We start from the raw sequence: 23,837 nt of genomic DNA, 5'->3' as shown, positions 1-23,837 counted from the left end.
ATTCGAAGATATAAGGTCCCACCCGCCCTATTCTTATAACCCACTGCGAAAATTTTGTATTGTGGGTACTCTCTCTGAAATAATGAGGGCACGCTGCCACGGTAGCTAGCGCTGGAGTACCCACAGGAAACGGAAATCAGTTTTGTTTTTTATATTTGACAAGTGCGAAGTTGCCAGTACATTGAAAAGTACTACATGTTGTGTTTATATCTTCGAATAAAGCGTACTTATATAATATCGATCGAACTTCACTTGTTAAGTTCGTTTGATCTTATATTATTGGCTGCATGCGATTAACTGCGGATGTCTTAATCTTATCTGTAATGTTAATAATATATTTCTTATTACATTTATGAACATTACTTAGCTTGATTAACGATAAGGTTTGCACACGGTGTGCCGTAACTAATGCCAAAATAGTTATTAACTTCCTAGAAAGATGCTCGTAACGATACCAACAACTTAAATGATTAAGAACGATTGAAGGGTCCCAAGTAAAAACATAATATCGTGGATTTGGAGACCGCAGTTTGTATACTCCCGTCATAAAACGTTTCACGGTTGGATTATTTATAACATTATTATTCAATATTAATGACAAAACTGCTTTCGCAGTATTAATTGATCCAAATTGACAACCTTGATTAAAAAGTAATGTGAAATAATCTAATACTTCTGCTACGCCGACATCAAAAATATCATAACATTTTTCTTTACAAAATATATACCATTTCTTTAAATCTATATAATATAAAGCTACAACCCGACTGACATTTTTCCAAAAATAGGCAGAGGGGGTTTTTGCGGGTGGCAGTGTTTGATGTGGTCGTATAGAGTTTGGTCCTGCGACCCCGGATAGATCAGACCGTCGGTCTACCGGTTCCGGGTAAAAAAATGTTGGACGGCCTGGCCAAACGGCTGGAGTTAGCCGGGGAGTGTTCGACCAAATGTCATAGAGGACCCTGGGCAGTTTTTGACGCCGCCATTTTTTTTTCAAAATGGCCGACTTTTTTTTTTGACAATTTTTCAAATTTATCGTAGAGTGCTCAAATTTTGGTCGTAGAATCTCCAAGCGGCCTTGATTCGAATGAAATAAAAAAAAATTGAAAAGTGCTACAAATGTGGGAAAACTGGCCACTTTTATTTTGTATGGCAACTTTTAAACCGTAAGAGATAGCCGGGGGGTGCTCGACCAAATGTCATACAGGTATCCGAGTAGAAAAAAGTTGCATTAAAAAAAATTCAAAATGGCCGACTTTTTTTTTTGAAAAATTTCAAAATGGTCTTAGGGCGCTGAAATTTGGCACATGGGTGGAAGGTCGCCCCAAGATTTGTATTCAAAAAGAAAATTTTGAAAAATTCAAAATGGCGGCCTTTGAGGGCCAATTGAAATTTGAATGGAGGTTTTTCTTTTAATTACCATAGCTCCGTAACGGTACAAAGAAGTGAAAAGTGCTCAAACAAATGTTATACAGTCACCCGAGGTCCATCGAATGGCAGTAAAAAAAAATCAAAATGGCCGACTTTTTTTTTTGAAAAATTTCAAAATGGTTCGAGCGCGCTGAAATTTTGCACACGGGTAGACAGCCACCCCAAGATTAGTATACAAAAAGAAAATTTTGAAAAATTCAAAATGGCGCCCTTTGAAGGCCAATTGAAATTTGTATGGAGGTCCTTTTTTTAAATCCCCATAGCTCCGTAACGGTAGGGAAAAGGTTAATAGTGCTTGAACTAATGTTGTACAGTTATCTGAGGTCCATCGAATGGCATTTACAAAATTTCAAAATGGCCGACTTTGAAATTTTTTTTTTTATTTTCGGTCCGAGCGCGTTCAAATTTGGCACGTGGTAAGAACGGGGGCCAAAAATAGAAATGAGAAAAAAAAAATTGGAAAAGTCAAAAACGGTGGCGAGAGGGGACAAAGTCAAATTTCCCTACCAGTTTGTATGGAGGTTTTTTTTTAAATCCCCATAGCTCCGTAACGGTAGGAAAAAGGTTAATAATGCTTAAACTAATGTTGTACAGTTATCTGAGGTCCATCGAATGGCATTTACAAAATTTCAAAATGGCCGACTTTGAAATTTTTTTTTTTATTTTCGGTCCGAGCGCGTTCAAATTTGGCAAGTGGTAAGAACGGGGGCCAAAAATAGAAATGAGAAAAAAAAATTTTTGGAAAAGTCAAAAACGACGGCGAGAGGGGACAAAGTCAAATTTCCCTACCAGCCTGAGGGAGCGTTCTACAGCCCGACGGTCATTGCTCCGGTCCAAGTTCCGAGCTGCGTACAGACAGTGCTCCCAAGCAAGAAAATATAAGTAAAAGTGTCTAAAAAGCGACGCGGCGGGCCGGCGGCCGCAGGCCGGAGGTCCAACTTCCCTACAAATCCTGCAATCCCCACAGTAACTACGCGGAGGGCCGAAGGCCCGGAGCGTGTCTGACAGGCTCCCAAGTACGCGAAGGCCGCAGGCCGAGCTGCGGGCAGAGTGCTCCCAAGCACGCGAAGGCCGCAGGCCGAGCTGCGTGCAGACTGATCTCCCAAGAAAACAATAACAAAAAGTATCTAAATAAGCGAAGCGGCGGGCCAAAGGCCCGACGCGGAGCTTCGAAACCCAGCGAAGGCCGAAGGCCGAGCTCCGCGTAGGGCCGAAGGCCCGGAGCGTCCCTGATCGGCTCGCCGGCGGACCGGGAAGTTGGAGCTTAAACACGACCCAATAGTAAAAGTGTCTTAGAGAAGCGAAACGACGGGCCGGAGGCCGCAGGCCGCAGGCCAGTCGTGAGCTTCTCAAGACACTTTTACTATTGGGTCGTGTTTAAGCTCCAACTTCCCTACAACCCCCACAGTAACTACGCGGAGGGCCGAAGGCCGGAGCGTGTCTGAGAGGCTCCCAAGCACGCGAAGGCCGTAGGCCGAGCTGCGGGCAGAGTGCTCCCAAGCACGCGAAGGCCGCAGGCCGAGCTGCGTACAGACTGTGCTCCCAAGCAAAACAATAACAAAAAGTATCTTAACAAGCGAAGCGGCGGGCCGAAGGCCCGACGCGGAGCTTCGAAACCCAGCGAAGGCCGAAGGCCGAGCTCCGCGTAGGGCCGAAGGCCCGGAGCGTCCCTGATAGACTCGCCGGCGGACCGGGAAGTTGGAGCTTAAACACGACCCAATAGTAAAAGTGTCTTAGAGAAGCGAAACGATGGGCCGGAGGCCGCAGGCCGTAGGCCCGTCGTGAGCTTCTCAAGACACTTTTACTATTGGGTCGTGTTTAAGCTCCAACTTCCCTACAAACCCCACAGTAACTACGCGGAGGGCCGAAGGCCCGGAGCGTGTCTGACAGGCTCCCAAGCACGCGAGGCCGCAGGCCGAGCTGCGGGCAGAGAGTGCTCCCAAGCACGCAAGGCTAAAGCAAACAAGCAAAGCAATAAATCAAAAAAGCATAGCTCAAAAACAAAAAGCAAAAGCAAAACACAAAAACAAAAAGCAAAAGCAAAACACAAAAACAAAAAGCAAAAGCATAAGCAAAGCACAAAAGCAAAACAAAAAAAGAACACCGCGGGGCCCTCGGGCCCCGCGCACCTTTAAAAAACTAGTCTATATAATATAAAGCTACAACCCGACTGACATTTTTCCAAAAATAGGCAGAAGGGGGATTTGAAGGTGGCAGTGTTTGGTGTGGTCGTATAGAGTTTGGTCCTGCGACCCCGGATAGATCAGACCGTCGGTCTACCGGTTCCGGGTAAAAAAATGTCGGACGGCCTGGCCAAACGGCTGGAGTTAGCCGGGGAGTGTTCGACCAAATGTCATAGAGGACCCTGGGCAGTTTTTGACGCCGCCATTTTTTTTTCAAAATGGCCGACTTTTTTTTTTGACGATTTTTCAAGTTTGTCGTAGAGAGCTCAAATTTTGGTCATAGAATCTCCAAGCGGCCTCGATTCGAATGAAATAAAAAAAAAATTGAAAAGTGCTACAAATGTGGGAAAACTGGCCACTTTTATTTTGTATGGCAACTTTTAAACCGTAAGAGATAGCCGGGGGGTGCTCGACCAAATGTCATACAGGTATCCGAGTAGAAAAAAGTTGCATTAAAAAAAAATCAAAATGGCCGACTTTTTTTTTTGAAAATTTTCAAAATGGTCCTAGCGCGCTGAGATTTGGCACACGGGTGGACGGTCGCGCTAAGATTAGTATTCAAAAAGAAAATTTTGAAAAATTCAAAATGGCGGCCTTTGAGGGCCAATTGAAATTTGAATGGAGGTTTTTCTTTTAATTCCCATAGCTCCGTAACGGTACAAAGAAGTGAAAAGTGCTCAAACAAATGTTATACAGTCACCTGAGATCCATCGAATGGCATTAAAAAAAAATCAAAATGGCCGACTTTTTTTTTTGAAAAATTTCAAAATGGTCCGAGCGCGCTGAAATTTTGCACACGGGTGGACAGCCACCCTAAGATTAGTATACAAAAAGAAAATTTTGAAAAATTCAAAATGGCGCCCTTTGAAGGTCAATTGAAATTTGTATGGAGGTCTTTTTTTTTAATCCCCATAGCTCCGTAACGGTAGGGAAAAGGTTAAAAGTGCTTGAACTAATGTTGTACAGTTATCTGAGGTCAATCGAATGGCATTTACAAAATTTCAAAATGGCCGACTTTGAAATTTTTTTTTTTTATTTTCGGTCCGAGCGCGTTTAAATTTGGCACGTGGTAAGAACGGGAGCCAAAAATAGAAATGAAAAAAAAAATTTGGAAAAGTCAAAAACGGTGGCGAGAGGGGACAAAGTCAAATTTCCCTACCAGTTTGTATGGAGGTTTTTTTTTAAATCCCCATAGGTCCGTAACGGTAGGAAAAAGGTTAATAGTGCTTAAACTAATGTTGTACAGTTATCTGAGGTCCATCGAATGGCATTTACAAAATTCCAAAATGGCCGACTTTGAAAATTTTTTTTTTATTTTCGGTCCGAGCGCGTTCAAATTTGGGACTTGGTAAGAACGAAGGGCCAAAAATAGAAATGAGAAAAAAAAATTTTTGGAAAAGTCAAAAACGGCGGCGAGAGGGGACAAAGTCAAATTTCCCTACCAGCCTGAGGGAGCGTTCTACAGCCCGACGGTCATTGCTCCGGTCCAAGTTCCGAGCTGCGTACAGACAGTGCTCCCAAGCAAGAAAATATAAGTAAAAGTGTCTAAAAAGCGACGCGGCGGGCCGGAGGCCGCAGGCCGGAGGTCCAACTTCCCTACAAATCTTACAATCCCCACAGTAACTACGCGGAGGGCCGAAGGCCCGGAGCGTGTCTGACAGGCTCCCAAGTACGCGAAGGCCGCAGGCCGAGCTGCGGGCAGAGTGCTCCCAAGCACGCGAAGGCCGCAGGCCGAGCTGCGTGCAGACTGTGCTCCCAAGAAAACAATAACAAAAAGTATCTTAACAAGCGAAGCGGCGGGCCGAAGGCCCGACGCGGAGCTTCGAAACCCAGCGAAGGCCGAAGGCCGAGCTCCGCGTAGGGCCGAAGGCCCGGAGCGTCCCTGATCGGCTCGCCGGCGGACCGGGAAGTTGGAGCTTAAATACGACCCAATAGTAAAAGTGTCTTAGAGAAGCGAAACGACGGGCCGGAGGCCGCAGGCACTTCTCAAGACACTTTTACTATTGGGGCGTGTTTAAGCTCCAACTTCCCCACAACCCCCACAGTAACTACGCGGAGGGCCGAAGGCCCGGAGCGTGTCTGAGAGACTCCCAAGCACGCGAAGGCCGCAGGCCGAGCTGCGGGCAGAGAGTGCTCCCAAGCACGCGAAGGCCGCAGGCCGAGCTGCGTACAGACTGTGCTCCCAAGCGAAACAATAACAAAAAGTATCTTAACAAGCGAAGCGGCGGGCCGAAGGCCCGACGCGGAGCTTCGAAACCCAGCGAAGGCCGAAGGCCGAGCTCCGCGTAAGGGCGAAGGCCCGGAGCGTCCCTGATCGGCTCGCCGGCGGACCGGGAAGTTGGAGCTTAAACACGACCCAATAGTAAAAGTGTCTTAGAGAAGCGAAACGACGGGCCGGAGGCCGCAGGCCGCATGCCCGTCGTGAGCTTCTCAAGACACTTTTACTATTGGGTCGTGTTTAAGCTCCAACTTCCCTACAACCCCCACAGTAACTACGCGGAGGGCCGAAGGCCCGGAGCGTGTCTGACAGGCTCCCAAGCACGCGAGGCCGCAGGCCGAGCTGCGGGCAGAGAGTGCTCCCAAGCACGCAAAGGCTAAAGCAAAAAAGCAAACAAGCAAAGCAATAAATCAAAAAAGCATAGCTCAAAAACAAAAAGCAAAAGTAAAACACAAAAACAAAAAGCAAAAGCATAAGCAAAACACGAAGAGCAAAGCACAAAAACAAAAAAAGAACACCGCGGGGCCCTCGGGCCCCGCGCACCTTTAAAAAACTAGTCTATATAATATAAAGCTACAACCCGACTGACATTTTTCAAAAAATAGGCAGAAGGGGGATTTGAAGGTGGCAGTGTTTGGTGTGGTCGTATAGAGTCTGGTCCTGCGACCCGGGATAGATCAGACCGTCGGTCTACCGGTTCCGGGTAAAAAAATGTTGGACGGCCTGGCCAAACGGCTGGAGTTAGCCGGGGAGTGTTCGACCAAATGTCATAGAGGACCCTGGGCAGTTTTTGACGCTGCCATTTTTTTTTCAAAATGGCCGACTTTTTTTTTGACGATTTTTCAAGTTTGTCGTAGAGAGCTCAAATTTTGGTCATAGAATCTCCAAGCGGCCTTGATTCGAATGAAATAAAAAAAAATTGAAAAATGCTACAAATGTGGGAAAACTGGCCACTTTTATTTTGTATGGCAACTTTTAAACCGTAAGAGATAGCCGGGGGGTGCTCGACCAAATGTCATACAGGTATCCGAGTAGAAAAAAGTTGCATTAAAAAAAAATCAAAATGGCCGACTTTTTTTTTGAAAATTTTCAAAATGGTCCTAGCGCGCTGAGATTAGGCACACGGGTGGACGGTCGCGCTAAGATTAGTATTCAAAAAGAAAATTTTGAAAAATTCAAAATGGCGGCCTTTGAGGGCCAATTGAAATTTGAATGGAGGTTTTTCTTTTAATTACCATAGCTCCGTAACGGTACAAAGAAGTGAAAAGTGCTCAAACAAATGTTATACAGTCACTCGAGGTCCATCGAATGGCATTAAAAAAAAATCAAAATGGCCGACTTTTTTTTTGAAAAATTTCAAAATGGTCCGAGCGCGCTGAAATTTTGCACACGGGTAGACAGCCACCCCAAGATTAGTATACAAAAAGAAAATTTTGATAAATTCAAAATGGCGCCCTTTGAAGGCCAATTGAAATTTGTATGGAGGTCCTTTTTTTAAATCCCCATAGCTCCGTAACGGTAGGGAAAAGGTTAATAGTGCTTGAACTAATGTTGTACAGTTATCTGAGGTCCATCGAATGGCATTTACAAAATTTCAAAATGGCCGACTTTGAAAATTTTTTTTTTATTTTCGGTCCGAGCGCGTTCAAATTTGGCACGTGGTAAGAACGGGGGCCAAAAATAGAAATGAGAAAAAAAAATTTGGAAAAGTCAAAAACGGTGGCGAGAGGTGACAAAGTCAAATTTCCCTACCAGTTTGTATGGAGGTTTTTTTTTAAATCCCCATAGCTCCGTAACGGTAGGAAAAAGGTTAATAGTGCTTAAACTAATGTTGTATAGTTATCTGAGGTCCATCGAATGGCATTTACAAAATTTCAAAATGGCCGACTTTGAAATTTTTTTTTTTATTTTCGGTCCGAGCGCATTCAAATTTGGCACGTGGTAAGAACGGGGGCCAAAAATAGAAATGAGAAAAAAAATTTGGAAAAGTCAAAAACGGTGGCGAGAGGGGACAAAGTCAAATTTCCCTACCAGTTTGTATGGAGGTTTTTTTTTAAATCCCCATAGCTTCGGAACGGTAGGAAAAAGGTTAATAGTGCTTAAACTAATGTTGTACAGTTATCTCAGGTCCATCGAATGGCATTTACAAAATTTCAAAATGACCGACTTTGAAATTTATTTTTTTTTATTTTCGGTCCGAGCGCGTTCAAATTTGGCACGTGGTAAGAGCGGGGGCCAAAAATAGAAATGAGAAAAAAATTTTTTGGAAAAGTCAAAAACAGCGGCGAGAGGGGACAAAGTCAAATTTCCCTACCAGCCTGAGGGAGCGTTCTACAGCCCGACGGTCATTGCTCCGGTCCAAGTTCCGAGCTGCGTACAGATAGTGCTCCCAAGCAAGAAAATATAAGTAAAAGTGTCTAAAAAGCGACGCGGCGGGCCGGAGGCCGCAGGCCGGAGGTCCAACTTCCCTACAAATCCTACAATCCCCACAGTAACTACGCGGAGGGCCGAAGGCCGGAGCGTGTCTGACAGGCTCCCAAGTACGCGAAGGCCGCAGGCCGAGCTGCGGGCAGAGTGCTCCCAAGCACGCGAAGGCCGCAGGCCGAGCTGCGTGCAGACTGTGCTCCCAAGAAAACAATAACAAAAAGTATCTAAATAAGCGAAGCGGCGGGCCAAAGGCCCGACGCGGAGCTTCGAAACCAGCGAAGGCCGAAGGCCGAGTTCCGCGTAGGGCCGAAGGCCCGGAGCGTCCCTGATCGGCTCGCCGGCGGACCGGGAAGTTGGAGTTTAAACACGTTACACGACCCAATAGTAAAAGTGTCTTAGAGAAGCGAAACGACGGGCCGGAGGCCGCAGGCCGCAGGCCCGTCGTGAGCGTCTCAAGACACTTTTAATATTGGGTCGTGTTTAAGCTCCAACTTACCTACAAATCTTACAGTAACTACGCGGAGCGTGCCTGAGAGGCTTCCAAGCACGCGAAGGCCGCAGGCCGAGCTGCGGGCAGAGTGCTCCCAAGCACGCGAAGGCCGCAGGCCGAGCTGCGTACAGACTGTGCTCCCAAGCAGAAAAATAATTAAAAGTATTAAGCGTAGCGGCGGGCCGAAGGCCCGACGCGGAGCTTCGAAATCCAGCGAAGGCCGAAGGCCGAGCTCCGCGTAGGGCCGAAGGCCCGGAGCGTCCCTGATCGGCTCGCCGGCGGACCGGGAAGTTGGAGCTTAAACACGACCCAATAGTAAAAGTGTCTTAGAGAAGCGAAACGACGGGCCGGAGGCCGCAGGCCGCAGGCCCGTCGTGAGCTTCTCAAGACACTTTTACTATTGGGTCGTGTTTAAGCTCCAACTTCCCTACAACCCCCACAGTAACTACGTGGAGGGCCGAAGGCCCGGAGCGTGTCTGAGAGACTCCCAAGCACGCGAAGGCCGTAGGCCGAGCTGCGGGCAGAGTGCTCCCAAGCACGCGAAGGCCGCAGGCCGAGCTGCGTACAGACTGTGCTCCCAAGCAGAAGAATAATTAAAAGTATCTTAACAAGCGAAGCGGCGGGCCGAAGGCCCGACGCGGAGCTTCGGAACCCAGCGAAGGCCGAAGGCCGAGCTCCGCGTAGGGCCGAAGGCCCGGAGCGTCCCTGATCGGCTCGCCGGCGGTCCGGGAAGTTGGAGCTTAAACACGACCCAATAGTAAAAGTGTCTTAGAGAAGCGAAACGTGAGCTTCTCAAGACACTTTTACTATTGGGTTGTGTTTAAGCTCCAACTTCCCTACAACCCCCACAGTAACTACGCGGAGGGCCGAAGGCCGGAGCGTGTCTGACAGGCTCCCAAGCACGCGAGGCCGCAGGCCGAGCTGCGGGCAGAGAGTGCTCACAAGCACGCAAAGGCTAAAGCAAAAAAGCAAACAAGCAAAGCAATAAATCAAACAAGCAAAGCACAAAAACAAAAAGCAAAAGCAAAACACAAAAACAAAAAGCAAAAGCAAAAGCAAAAAACAAAAAAGCAAACACAAAAAACAAAAAAGAACACCGCGGGGCCCTCGGGCCCCGCGCACCTTTAAAAAACTAGTAACAATTATATTGCTTAAGTGTGGTTTCTGTAAGTGACGCTAGCATGATGTCTGCCGCTTCTGCAGGAGTGCCTTGCCTCATGAACGCCGCCCGGACAACACTCCGGCAACCAGGGTAAGGCTCCTGTGCAGCTTGTGTTCGACACTGTAAGGGGAGGACAATAAATTTGGTTTAGGTGGGAGTTCTATTCGTTCAGAAATCAATAATCTCTCAAAAAGAGGAAACCCGGGTTGTGTAGGCCATAGTGGCACGACAACAATGCTCTCCGCTTTATCTGTTATTATCTTTTGCAACATCCTAAGTATTAGACAAAATGGTGGAAAAGCGTAAAAGAAATACGACGACCAAGATATGGTAAACGCGTCGATATTGTACGCGTCAGGATCACGATGCCACGAAACAAATCTAGTACATTTTTTGTTTATTCGACTCGCAAAGAGGTCAATCTCTGGACTTTTGTTTAAAAAATTACAAATTTTCCGAAAGGCACTGTCGACTAGCTCCCACTCAATGTCTGCATGTTTCCGGCGTGATTCTGCATCTATATCGTTGTTTTCTGAACGAACATACGAAGCAAATATATGTATGTCGCGTTCCTCGCACCATTGCCATATCTGTCGGCTTAATTCACTCAGATGTGGGAATCGAACACCACCCATGTGATTGATATATGAAATCGCAGTGGTATTGTCTATCCTTAGCAAAATCTCACAATTTTTGTAATCTTTAGCAAATATTTTTAAACCAAAAAACGCGGCAGTTAACTCTAGACAATTAATGTGTTGCCCAAGCTCATGACTGGACCACTGACCACTGGCTGTCATATCTGAGCAACTTGCTCCCCAGACTGTTAGCGACGCATCAGAAAATATCTCTAATTGATAATTTCCTGTCTTGATCGGATTACTACATGTTTCTATATTATATATCCACCAATCTAGATCATCATCTAAGCTACCCGGAATGCTAATGTACTCGTATTGATCATAGTCATCATTTTTACTTAAATAAAGAAATTTGATTCTTTCCAATCTCTTAGTATACAACCAGCCGTATGGTACTGCCGGACAAACAGAAACTAATAATCCTATCAAATGTGCGAAATTACGAAGTTTACATCTTCGAATGGATTTAAAGTATAAAAGTTCGTCTTTAATCCTCTCTCGTTTTTCGCATGGAATATTAATTGTCAAATTTGCAGAATTGAAACTAAACCCAAGAAAATTTGCCGTTCGACTTGGTGTACCTATTGATTTAGCAACATTTATTGTAAATCCTAATGATTCTAACAAGTCTTTCGTTACATTAAAGTTATGTAAACAGTTAGAATACGTGTCACCGAAGAGTAACAAGTCGTCTAAGTAAATGACTGATAAAAAACCTTGATTGCGCAAAAACTGCACAACAGGACGCATTAACTTCGTGAATATGTTTTGTTTTTCCAAAGAAATCGTAAATATTTTCTGTAATCAGGATCAATATTTATCGCAAAATAGGCGTCTTTCAAATCTATTGAACACATGTAAGCGTTTTGTGATTAAAGTCTCATTGCTGTCCTATAATCTTCGAGTTTGAAGTGCGGGGTACATATAAACTTATTCAATGATTTTAAATTTAGAATGAATCTATTTTTTCCATTACTCTTTTTAATAAGAAAAATACTGGACAAGAATTGATCCTGACACGGATCACATTCTTGTATGGCACCAGCACTAATAAGTTTTTTGACTTCCTCGTTCATAATCGTCTCGTGTGCAACCGACTCGGGTTTGTTAACAGGAATATTCTATTGAGATATACAATCCGATATTGGAATACGCACACCACGGACCCAAGACAATACGGTGGGATCCTTGGTAATGCCTAACCATACTTTATAAAAGAATTGAAGTCTACCAGCCTGAGGTTGTGTATCAGCATCCGATGCTAGCGGCGCGAGGTCCGGGCGTGCGGCCGCGGCGGCGGCGCTCGGCGGTCGCTCGCGCGGCGGGACGGCGGCGGCGGTCTGCGCCCGCCACGCGTGTAGCTCGTCCTCGCTGGCGTCTGGCGACTCTGGCGAGGCGGCGGCCGCGACGCCGACGACGGCTGCCCCCTCCAGTTTAAAGCCCTCGATGTCGACGGTCCTGCTCCTGCCTGTTGGTGCTTGGGCGTCCATTTAGGCTTTGTGACAGTCGGTCTCAATTCTGCTCCGGTTTTAGTCATTGCTTTTATTGACTTCAGACTTTCTTGTAAGTCTTTACCAAAAAGCAAACTATCGCGCTTTAAGTCCTTAATATTATCCTTGATCTCCTTATTTAAACTAGGCACCAAGAAATTACGCCTGCTCTGAGTCTCTGAAAAATGTAAGTGACATAATAGTCTACCTGTATCGCTCAGTGACTTTATGATCCCCTGTTTGTTGTTGTCTAAAGTTGAATCTGTTGTCAAGATATTCGACAATGTATTGGCAACTCCTGTTATAATAGTCGAGAGCAACCTTTGCTTGTCACTTAGAATATTATCCCGTTTTAAAACATTATCATTACACGCGACCTTAATCTCGGGATTGAGTATAGGAGCTTGCGCTAATTTTAAATTTTCTGGTATTTCGTAACGTTTTAAAATATCATTCTTAATATCGTCCTTCATACCATTAACTAGAATGTCGGACCATCTCGTCGAGATATCGTCGTGAATGCAAGGACCAAATGTTTCTTCTTTTACGGGCTCATCGCCCAACAAACATAATAAACCGGGATTAAGCGCGGTCACAATTGGCGTAGATTCTTGTAAACCAATTTGTTCACCGGTCACCTGTGTGGTGGTAGCTGCGGATGTAGGCGCGGGAGCGGGCGCAGCCGGCGTGGTGGTCGCGGCCGCGGGCGCGCACGCCGGCGCGGCGGCGGCGGCGGGTGCGGGAGGGGGCGCGGGGGCCGGCGCGTCCACCGCGCGGGGCCCGGCGGCGCTTCCATTCTGTATGACCACCGATCGCAGCCCGCCAGCAGCAGGCAGCGCACCCGACGTTGAAGCACCGGCCTCATCATCGGTTAAGTCGTATACAGTATTGTTGGTCAAGGGATTCTATAACAATACGGTCAAATAGCCTTCACAATGCTGCTCTAATTTCAGCAACAAAAAATAAGTGTCCATTATCTTTGACCCTTATCTCTAGACATGATGTTTTCAATCAGAGACCAACGCTTATACTGGTCAGACATCATAAGCGGCTCGGTGATCTTTGTGAATTGCCCATTTGGTAGGGTAATAGGTAGTGTTTCTACCGCCTACTTCCTCGATGTTGGATGTTATACTATAACTACGTACGTATCTACATACGTATCTACATATCTATATACTTACGTATAAAATAGTACATATAAGCCGTTGTAATTAACGTAATTAATGTTCTTAAACATATAGGCAGTCGTGCTACAGTCTCGCGGACTGTAGTCTAGACTGATAGCATTGACAATTCGCCGCAACCAGGTATTTTACCTATAGTATTCCGGCATAGCCTCACGGACTGATGCTCTAGGAATATATGTGCTTCCCTTTTACACAGCGATCAACCTCTCGGATTGAACTGAAGGTATAAGTTAGGGTCGGTAATAGCCTTACAGACTATACTCATTGCACAATGTATCTATTTAATAAAACAAAGCTGGCATGTACATAAAACACATTCTATCAAATGATTAGACGAAGATAACTGAAAATCTTACCTTCATATTAATTATCTGTATATGAGGACGTACTAGGGCTATAACTACGATGACGGCGCCTGCGACGAATCTTCAATCTTTTCCTCTCGAGACTTCGGATTTTTCTTTCCAAGTAATCTTCCTCATCTTCCTCACGATGTTTGCGTTTTCCCATTTTATCCGCAAACACAAAACACTACACTAAACTTAGTAAAAACACAATTATTTCACTAACAAAGGAAAAGTACGTGCACGATGGCCGCCACACAAAACGTGTATGAAATACCCCCAATTTAGGCGAGATATTTTTTTGTTAAAAATGTTACTCTAAAATTGTGTACGATGGCAGCACATTCGCGTGCTACTACATGTAAAGTACAGTGTAATCACGAAGGGCGAATCACAGAAGTTTAATTGCAAATAATATGAACATTGACATAAAATGATAAGTAAATATAATAATACGTTAATTTTACCTATTTTTTTAAATAAGATCTTAATTTCCATTGTCATCATAGTTACATTTTTCAAATTTGCAGTCTTTTTTACAAGCTTTTATTTTAGGAAAAAAATTTGCTTGACCGTCTATTTAAATTGGGATAACCCTTGGAGTATTCATAAACCTAATTTTCAATTATTACATCATTAGACTTCTTATTATCGGTTGTCAATATTTTCTATAATAGCTTTAGTAAAATATGAAATCTATCTTATCGACAAATGACAATGTGGTAATTTTAATTGAAGACGTCACCCTTGCTTTGTTTTATCAATGTCTTTCAGATTTATACGAAAATTATTATTTTACGTGCCATTTATGCCAACAAAATATATCATAAACGTTTACTGCCTTGCACTTTACCCATCGCTTGCACGCACGTTACCCTCAGCTCAACAAAAACGCAATAGCCTAACAATATAAGTATAAGTATAGTTATACATATATATACATCTACTTTTTCGGTTCAAGTCTGTAAGTAGTTATTTATTACTGAATTACTATTAAGTAACTACTAAATAGAAGGTATGTAGTTCGAGAAGTTTGCTTTCGTATTTTCAGGGAACCTCACGACTGTGTTACATGATACGTACGTCTCAGTATTTACAAGAAGTTTAGTACTTCGTTGACCGAACTAGCACGACAAATACGACTGTTTCCGAGAAAATACGATTTTATTTATCTTATAAACTAATATTATAAATGGGAAAGTGTGCGTGTCTGTTTGCTTGACCGTCTTTCACGGCAAAACGTTGCGACAAATTGACGTGATTTTTTAAATGGTTGTTTCGGAAACTCATTTCGAGAGCTTTCTAAGTGCACACTGAGTATAAGAATCTTGAAAACGGTCAAAATTCACGAAGTTGCGTGTCCTTTTTGGGACACCCTGTATATGTGTATGATGCTTTTTAGGAGTAAGTATAATATCTAGTTTACAAAGTCTATTCACAACTTTTTTAGACTAAGCGTTATCAATCATGTTCTTGTACTTAGAACGACTTTGTAATACTTTCCAAGTTAGGACATACACGCATGGATATTGTTTGTTATACCTGTAAGGAAAGAAAGTCAGATTGCTTGAATTGGAATTTATATTTTTCTATTTGGTAGGTATTGTACTTCTTTAATATCTTCCATATAAATATATATCAATAACAAATTCATGCTAGGTGAAATAAGTCCAGTTCTGTTAATATCTAAGACCATAATATCAGCTCATTAAGAATGTACAAAATTATTTTTTAATTTTATACAGTATGTTACCACGAAGTGAGCTTTTTAGTGCGCTAAAGGAGCTTAATTTAACATAGTTAGTTATTACTTTATAAACTTTTTAACAAAAAAATAATTGCCAGCAATGTACAGCACAGTCACTAAACTTGTTAAGTAAGAGCAATAAATAAAGACAACTACGCACTACACGTTTTTCTGCTTCGGAAAATTAATTTTGCAGTTAATTTAAATAACTATGATTTGCTGATATACGCAAACGAGTGATTATGGCTCATATATTATATTGTTATAATTATAAATGCCTGTATGATGGTAACACACAATGACAATGACTTCACATGTTCATTCAGACCTTTTTAAAAATAAATAAACAAAATACTTTCAGTTAAAAATAGCCTTGTTTTTTGTATTTATGGCTACCCTATAGGTACTATTCAGCTAAATAAACTCATTAGCACTTTTACAAAGCCCGTCTGCCAAACTCTTGACTGATGGCGCATTATGTAATCAGTACGTCAAGTGATATTGATATATGGCTTAAGCCAACTCAAGTAGGTATGGGCTCGCCCTCGGGCATATGAAAACGCGGTAAAAACCACACCCCACGAAGCTAGCAAAGTCATAACCTTACCTTCTACCATGAAATCTACCCAACGAAATAGTAAACTCGCACAGCAACACAATCTTTAAAACTAAAGAATTTGCTAATCGTGCAGACCTATGACCATAAATAATTCTATAGACCAAATCCCTGTAACGTGTGTTGAAAACTTGTGCAAGTAGGAAGGGTACATAAGTACCTATGTATATTTTTAATTCATGTTTTATTAGATGGCAATAACTATGTCTGACCTGTAATTTTTTTATTAATAAATTGATTACGATTATGAGTTTTTGACGTTTTAGAATACATTGATCGATAGCGTAAACGCTACGAAAAACCGGCCAAGTGCGAGTCGGACTCGCGCACCGAGGGTTCCGTACAAACCTGATGTAACTAAAAATTTATGGTTTTCGTAATTTTTCCTTTATCTATGCTATAAGACGTTGCTTCGTACCAAATTTCAAGATTCTGAGTTCACGGGAAGCACCCTGTAGGTTTTGATTCCCTTGCAAGTGTCGAAAATTTGCGGCATAAACGGCTGTATCTTTTGATTGCGTTGGCTTAGAAGTTTGATCTTTTCACAGCTTCAAGGGACAGTAGACCTGAGTAATTGATATAAATTTCAGCTTCATACCTCCACGCGTTCCTGAGAAAAAGGGTCTTGACAGACGGACGGACGGACGGACAGACGGACAACAAAGTGATCCTATAAGGGTTCCGTTTTTTCCTTTTGAGGTACGGAACCCTAAAAATGTATGCAATTTTATGATCTAACAAGTACCTAATCGTTTGGAGGCGCTTTTGACTTTCTACACACATAAAATAGAAATAGAAAACATTTATATAATATAAAATAGAGATTCGTGACAAGTGACAGCAGAAATTATACACATAATACAAAAAGACAGGTACATATACACCACATACAATTTGCCACGAAATGGTCCCGACTCAGAAAAATCACGCCTGTGTCCTTAAAAGGGGAGCAGACGAAACTGCTCAAGGTTTTAGTGCCACTTTTAGCAATTTGTAATATTGCAATAATAGGTTGCTTGCCTGTAGCTCACACTACAATAAAATTAATCCTATACCCCACAGCCGACTTACACCGTGGTTGTCTCACGGGAAGAATGGGGATGGGGGTGGTAAAATTCTTTTCACCACACCAACTGGTAAAGGGTCTCTTTGCTATTTGAAAACAGATAGCAAAATTTAATTTTATCCACAAGAGTGCAAAGTAATTTCATACAAATTTTAACTTGTTGTCTTATGCTGGCTGGTAGATTTTGCCTACAAATAATGATTTTGAATCATAAATATTGAATAAATTGATGGATTTGATTTAATTTGATGTTTTATAGTCAATATTTTGTTCATGCTCGTGTGGTGAAAAATTGTGGCTTTCACTCGCGGTGGCAAAGTTTGTTTAACATTCGTGCCTTGAAACCCTCGCAACGCTCAAGATTCCACTTTTTCCAATATTGGAGTATTTCGATTGCTCGGGTATCAATATTGGTACGTGTAGTAGTTAAACAACAACTTTGCCCCCTTGTAAAACAAATAACTATAATCCGTCATTATCGTCACTACATAGGGACATACTCTTATATTTTACACTTTCTCCATATACATAGACGTTTGCACTATCGAGTAAGTATTCTAAAACATTGAAAACTCATGGTAAGCACTCTCTAATGAACATGAACAAACCCACAATAGATTGATAAGTAAGTACTACGGGTAGTCTCTTGCTGTTATATAGGTACAGGGTGTATTTTGATAGCGGGTCAGTAAGGGCAGCTATGAGATTCCGTGGTCCTACGCGAAAATGGTCTAAAAATACCTTCCTCGATTTCAAATTGATGAGAAATGGCATTTACAGATTTTGGAAAAAAAAAACAGGCTGCGAGAAAACTTTCATTTTTGACAAACTTTATTTGACGACAATCCATCCTAGGATCAAAAGCTTGTATGGGAGCAAAAAAAAATTCCAGCTAGAAAAGTCACAAATCGCGAAAAACTTTTCCCATACAATTTGTGTTAAAGGCATATTCCTTACAAATTGTTAAAATGAAGTAACTTAAAAATTAAAATAAAAAGCTGTGTTTCATACACGACAAATTATAAAATATTTTAAACGGTATCCTGAAAAGGGAATGCAAATTGTTTAATACAAAGGCGATTTCGCTTACAATAAAGTAACAAGTAGCACATTGACACAGGTAATAAAAAAAAATAAAGTAGGTAGCACCTAAACATTTTTACTGAAAATAATATTTGTATTTCACAAAAGATAAAGAAAAGTGATGTTTGCACAAATCTTAAATGCAAGAGCCTGGTCTGACAAGTAGGTAGGTAGGTACGGTACAGCCAGCACCCGACGTAAAGTTTCAGACAGAATTAATGTAAAGTATTCTAGTGCCTTTCTTTCTCACAGCTTGGAAATCGCGTGTCACTTTTCATAGAAATTTACACATCGTCCCGTCCGGGCCCGTCTCGATTGGTTCAGACTCTAGACATACCTTTGAACAAAATCTCCATTTCTGAGTGGCATAAAGTTTTGTTCCATTGTTTCATACGCTACTTCGTCCCTAATCGTTCGTGCTTACTGTACTGATATGTACATAATTTACCTATGTCAGCTAGTAACAACGTGTGAGACTTCGTTTGCTTCGAGAGATCTCGGCCTGACATCGCTCCAAGCAAATTTCCCATCGCGTGAACATCCACATATATGATTAGTTACTTGGTTTAAAATAGGCGAATTACTTAGATAGAGCACTCGATTCGACTCCGAACCGCTGTTAATATTCGGTTTTCTATGAACATTATTTTCTGAACGGCGCGGTGGTAACTGATTAGAGCACGATTCTATTTTTTGAACTTTTTACGGTTTTGTGCTTTAGAAAATCAATCACGCCGGTTGCCTCTAGCAATGTCGCAGCGATCCAAAACCGATCTGTCAATTAAAACCGAAATAAATTACACATATGAAAGAAAAAGTGACCAAGTCCTCTGGTGCCTGAGGCTGGAATCGAACCAGCGTACATTAGAATCGATCTGTCAATGTTTGAGACGATTTTGGTTGAAACAATTACAATTTTTACATTGGAAGATTGGTCTCATATCGCTGTGGTATTTGTTTAGGTATACAGCTGGAAATGCAAAGCGTACAGAAGATGCGCGCTACACTAAAGCGTAAGTCAAGGTCGTATCACAATATATACCGCAACAAATTATATAATTAGAACTAATTCACGGCTACAAGTTCCTCCAGTGGCATTAGAATTTAGAACTGTAAGCCCACTTGCACCAACCATTTAACTCAGAGTTAGTGGGCTGTCAACTGTCAAATTCCATATAAAAAGGGTTATCCCACAATTTTCGTTGGTGCAAGTGGCCCTAAATAGATGGAGCAGCTAGAAACAACTAGGTATGTAATTGTTTACCTTTAGATATCGCGGCGGACGATCTCGGAAAATATTTACATCACGATGTTACTTCGTTTTCTATTTACTTCGGCATTATTGAAATAAACGTACCTAGGTATGATTTATACAAATTACTGTTTACATGATTTACGGTCTAAGATCTCAAAAGTATGTATTGACTAGATTCGGAAATGTGATGATGAAAGAAGATGATGATATTGATGATTAGATAGGCTTCGTTACATATATTTCCCAAGTAATTAATTGTCAGAGTATTATTTGTTTCTTTATTGTATGTAACAAGAAAATCGTAAGAAAAGTTCCATATTGCCTGGATTTGTGAGACGCTGACCTATTTGGCCGTTTAAGTGGAAATTAGTATTACAGCTTCTTTGCTGTGTATGTAGATTGAAACGGCAGGCAGGGAGGAGGTAATTAATATTCGCATCCAAAAATGCATATCGACCGGCCCGTAGGGTAGACAGCGTTGAGGTTGAGGCGGATCTGCAGTAGCTTCAACTTTGCTATTTTTTGTATTGGAAAACCATAGAATTTTGCTGCGAGACATTAATGTTTCTGTTAAGTATGGTTGATGCAAACTGACCCTAAGATACTCTTTGATTGGTTAAAATAAGGTGGCTAGTTAGTTATATGTATACGAATATTTCTGCAATAAAGCTTCTTACTTTCTTAGCCCATTATTTAATGGTTTTAATGAACAGCTATAATTAAGAAAAAAAAGGTTTTTATTTCCTATATTTGTCAAAATCTAAACCTTTATTTTACTGAAGAACATAAGACAAACACATCTCAACAGAGCGTTTATTATTCCGTAAATTTCCCGGATCATTTGCGAAAATTCATGTGAAAAAGCGCAGTTTGTGAGTTTCATGCACCATAAATAATATAGTTTTTTGTTTTTAACTTCTAAACTGTAGCAGCAAATTAGTGAGAACTAACGAAACTATGTTGTATAAAAAATATGTGACATTATAATTAGGTGTATTAAAATATCTTTTTTTTTTCCTGTCTTTTTTTGTCTGTTAATAAGAAGCTCTGAAATAAAATAGGTCTACTAACGTTTGATATTGGGGTCTATTTAATACTCGTATCAGATTTCAATCAGTATTATTAGATTAGGTAAGTTAGAAAGTTTGGCACACGCAACGTCGATTTATCAAAAAGCAGATCATTCCTAAGTCGTAAAAACGGACATTACTTATTTGTATGCGCAGATTGGTGGATTAATAGCCTATTTGTGAAGGTTGTGGTCACAGCAGCTGACGCGACGCCCGGTCATATTCTATTTAGTGTAGCACAGATCTTTTGTTGCTCATCAACGCTGGGTGGTTCTTTTGTTGAATTTACGACGGCTATATTGGAAGTTTCTGTCGGTGTATTGTCCACGTTTAACCCAGCCTGAGCTAACGCAGACGCACGCAACATACAAGATCTATAGGAAATTTTCTTTGGTACATTGAGTTGTAACACTGTAACTATCTGTTCATACTATATTTACATGATACTGTGTGTGTACTTATGAATATCATTGCATTCATCTTTAAAATAGTTATGCTAAAATATTGTTACTACTGGATTACACTAAGTTACAGTGCCAAAATCTATCAGTGCAGAGCTACTCAACTTACGTAATACGCTACTGTTGAAATTTTATATTTAGGGTATCGCTGTTCTTAAGTAATCTTATTTTTCCCACGTACACCTAATATCTAATTATCTTAACTCAATAAATACACCTAATTATCTTAACTCAATGCTATTGCCTTTTTTCGAGACATTTATTTTGCCAGTTTCAGTAATTTACTGTGTTATTGATTTGTCATCGGAATTCCTTAAATATTATTTATTTATTTATTTAATCTTTATTGCACAACAAAATAAGGTACAAATGGCGCACTTAATGCTTCAAGGCATTTTCTAAATATGTACGATAATCATACCAAAGTTTCCCAACCAAATGTCGAGAAGTCAACAAATACAAACGATATTTTAATTTAAAAAAAGCATGTAATATCTTTATTTTTGTGTGTAATATGTTGTTTTCTATAATTTTGTTCATGTTACCTGTCGTGATTGTTTTTCACCGAATGGTTTCACCGGAAGATCAGCGCTGGAAGTCGCCAGCAATATGCTGAGGTTAAACCATTTCATGGCACCTTCTCGTTTTTATGTGTTCCTATTTGTAATATTTTTCTCTTTTGTGTGTTTACGAATAAAATTTATTCTATTCTATTCTATTCTATTCTATATTCACTGATTATAGGAGTATAAATGAAATATTTATTATACCATGGTGTAAGTAAAATAACATACCTACTTGGCAGTCTTGGCACTGATAGCCTATTTTTATAATATTTAATGATATATTATTAAATTGTTAATACTTACTTATTACCGATTTTCGATTGTAACTTATAAGTTACTTATAAGTTATTTAATTTCAATGTCATTTTAAAGTACCTATTACAAACTTTCCTAATACTTGTGCCATTGATATTAGTAGTAGTAGTAGTAATACACTTTATTGTACAAAAATAAAAACACATATAACAGGAAAAAAAATAACACACAAATCATTTGTACAAAGGCGAACTCATCCCACTAAGAGATTTCTTCCAGTTAACCTTAATTCAGTTAAGGGAGAATTGGAGACGGTAGACTTACCTAAGCTAAACCTATACCTAACCTACACAAACTATAGCAATACAGAAATATATTCTATCATCGGAAACATTAATTTCGTTCCCGTTGTTTACATAAATTTAACATCACTTGCCTTGAATCCATGTTGAGATAAGGGGTCACAGCGGAGACTTTAATCGTAGCTGATAACAGGTAGATCTGGTAGGTCCTTTGTTCTTGCAGCGAGGCCTTTGCGGCCTACCGTGATAACACACAACACACACTCGGCACTGGCTACGGGGTATTTACACTATGATTAACACAGTTAGACTCACAACCAAAGTTGACTTTGCACAGATTTTTTAACCTTGCCACTTCTGAAAGAAATTATTTCTGCAAACTTTGGTCTCATTTATCACCTTATTTAAACACTTATAAAGTTCACTGTTATCACTAAAATTTTGAACCACATATCTCTCTTAAAGCTCATTAAAATCTAACATAATTAATTAATCTACTTATGTTTCAGACACCTATATGATATGACATATAAGCAAAGTCGAGTAAAACTTTATCATCTATTTTTTTAAATAGATATTTTAACTATGTACAGTGTTATTTATTACCACAGCCAAATTATTTAATATTTTACTTCAAACTTAGTATGTCGTTTAGGCGGGAAGTGTCTGAAAGTTTTCAGACATCCGTCGGCGGGTCGGCGCAAACGATATGCCGCGTCGCTTGGCAAGCCGCGACTGACGCTGTTCGCTTTAATACACCCACCCTTTGGTAAACAACGCTCACAAAACATTTCCCCACAGGAAAAGTCATTACATTTTTACTGCACACAAGAGAAGAATGAAAGAAATGTCAGAATCTCGCTGCAATTAAAGAATGCAATTTTTATTTTATACGTAAAGTGTAAGTACGAAAGAACGAAACGTACGGATAAGTTTTGCTGAATTTGTACATTGACTTTAGTACAATAAAATTATTACAGTGACTTCAAATAATAATTATTAATAAATAATATTGTTTACTTGTTTATACAGATTATGTTTATTCTTTAAAGCTTTATTGCACTAACACATAAAATAAATTCCGTTCAAACTTTGTATAGTGACTTTTGAGGCCATAACGAACAACCTTCATTATGGGACCAATGCTGAAATCGCGAAAAAAAAAAAAAAGTTGTTCATTATGATCTCAAGTCATTATGCAAAGTTAATACGGTCATTTTTATTTCACCGTGTATATAATTACTTGGTCTGGACAAAATACAGAGCAGCGTAGCCTTAGTGCGTTTTCACATTATCCGACCCGATATCGGACGTCGGACCATTCCATTGAAATCCTTCCGACATCCGATATCGTGAAAACGGACAGACTAAGGCCCTTAAAATAGCCTAAAAAGGCAAAGTAATCAAGTTCTCATGGAACAATAATTAGGAAAATAATTAAATGTCTTACAACGCTTTCATTTCTTAGCTCTCATCAATTATTTATTCATAATAGTGAGGTGTCTTTTGGTCGAAATGTCTTCTGAAAACTATCACAATTTGATTTAATATATTTATTATTTCCCTCGACTAGACCATTGTTACCCTACCCAGCTACCTGGCAGTGTCATGTACACCTTTTCCTTGTGTCTCATACTGATAGGTATTTTATAATTAATTTTTAGTATAACTTTGTAATCATATGGATTGCGATTCTAACCTAACCTAACCTAATTAAAATACCTAACTTTTCCATTCGTAACCTAACCAAATTTAATTAAAACCTACTCTTAGTTAACCTAAGTAGTCTAGACTTACCTTTATGAAACCTAACTGAGTTTCACCTACTTTTACTTTTATT

At 40.8% G+C, this 23,837-nt stretch overlaps 1 protein-coding gene across 1 annotated transcript in view; it reads right to left on the bottom strand.

The window, feature by feature from the left end:
• The window catches only part of LOC125226072 (RYamide receptor-like), a 121,531-nt gene extending 98,823 nt beyond the window's left edge, over positions 1–22,708 (bottom strand). Inside the window, exon 1 of the mRNA XM_048129912.1 lies at positions 22,132–22,708. Coding sequence (XP_047985869.1) covers positions 22,132–22,142 — 11 coding nt within the window. The 5' untranslated portion in view covers positions 22,143–22,708. The remainder of the gene's footprint in view (positions 1–22,131) is intronic.
• Between the last annotated feature and the right edge of the window lie 1,129 nt (positions 22,709–23,837).

This window comes from Leguminivora glycinivorella, chromosome 5 (genome assembly GCF_023078275.1).
Source record: "Leguminivora glycinivorella isolate SPB_JAAS2020 chromosome 5, LegGlyc_1.1, whole genome shotgun sequence".
In the NCBI taxonomy this organism is placed as follows: domain Eukaryota; kingdom Metazoa; phylum Arthropoda; class Insecta; order Lepidoptera; family Tortricidae; genus Leguminivora; species Leguminivora glycinivorella.
Note: the sequence above shows the minus strand (reverse complement) of the source record. Positions and strands in the feature narration are given on the sequence as shown.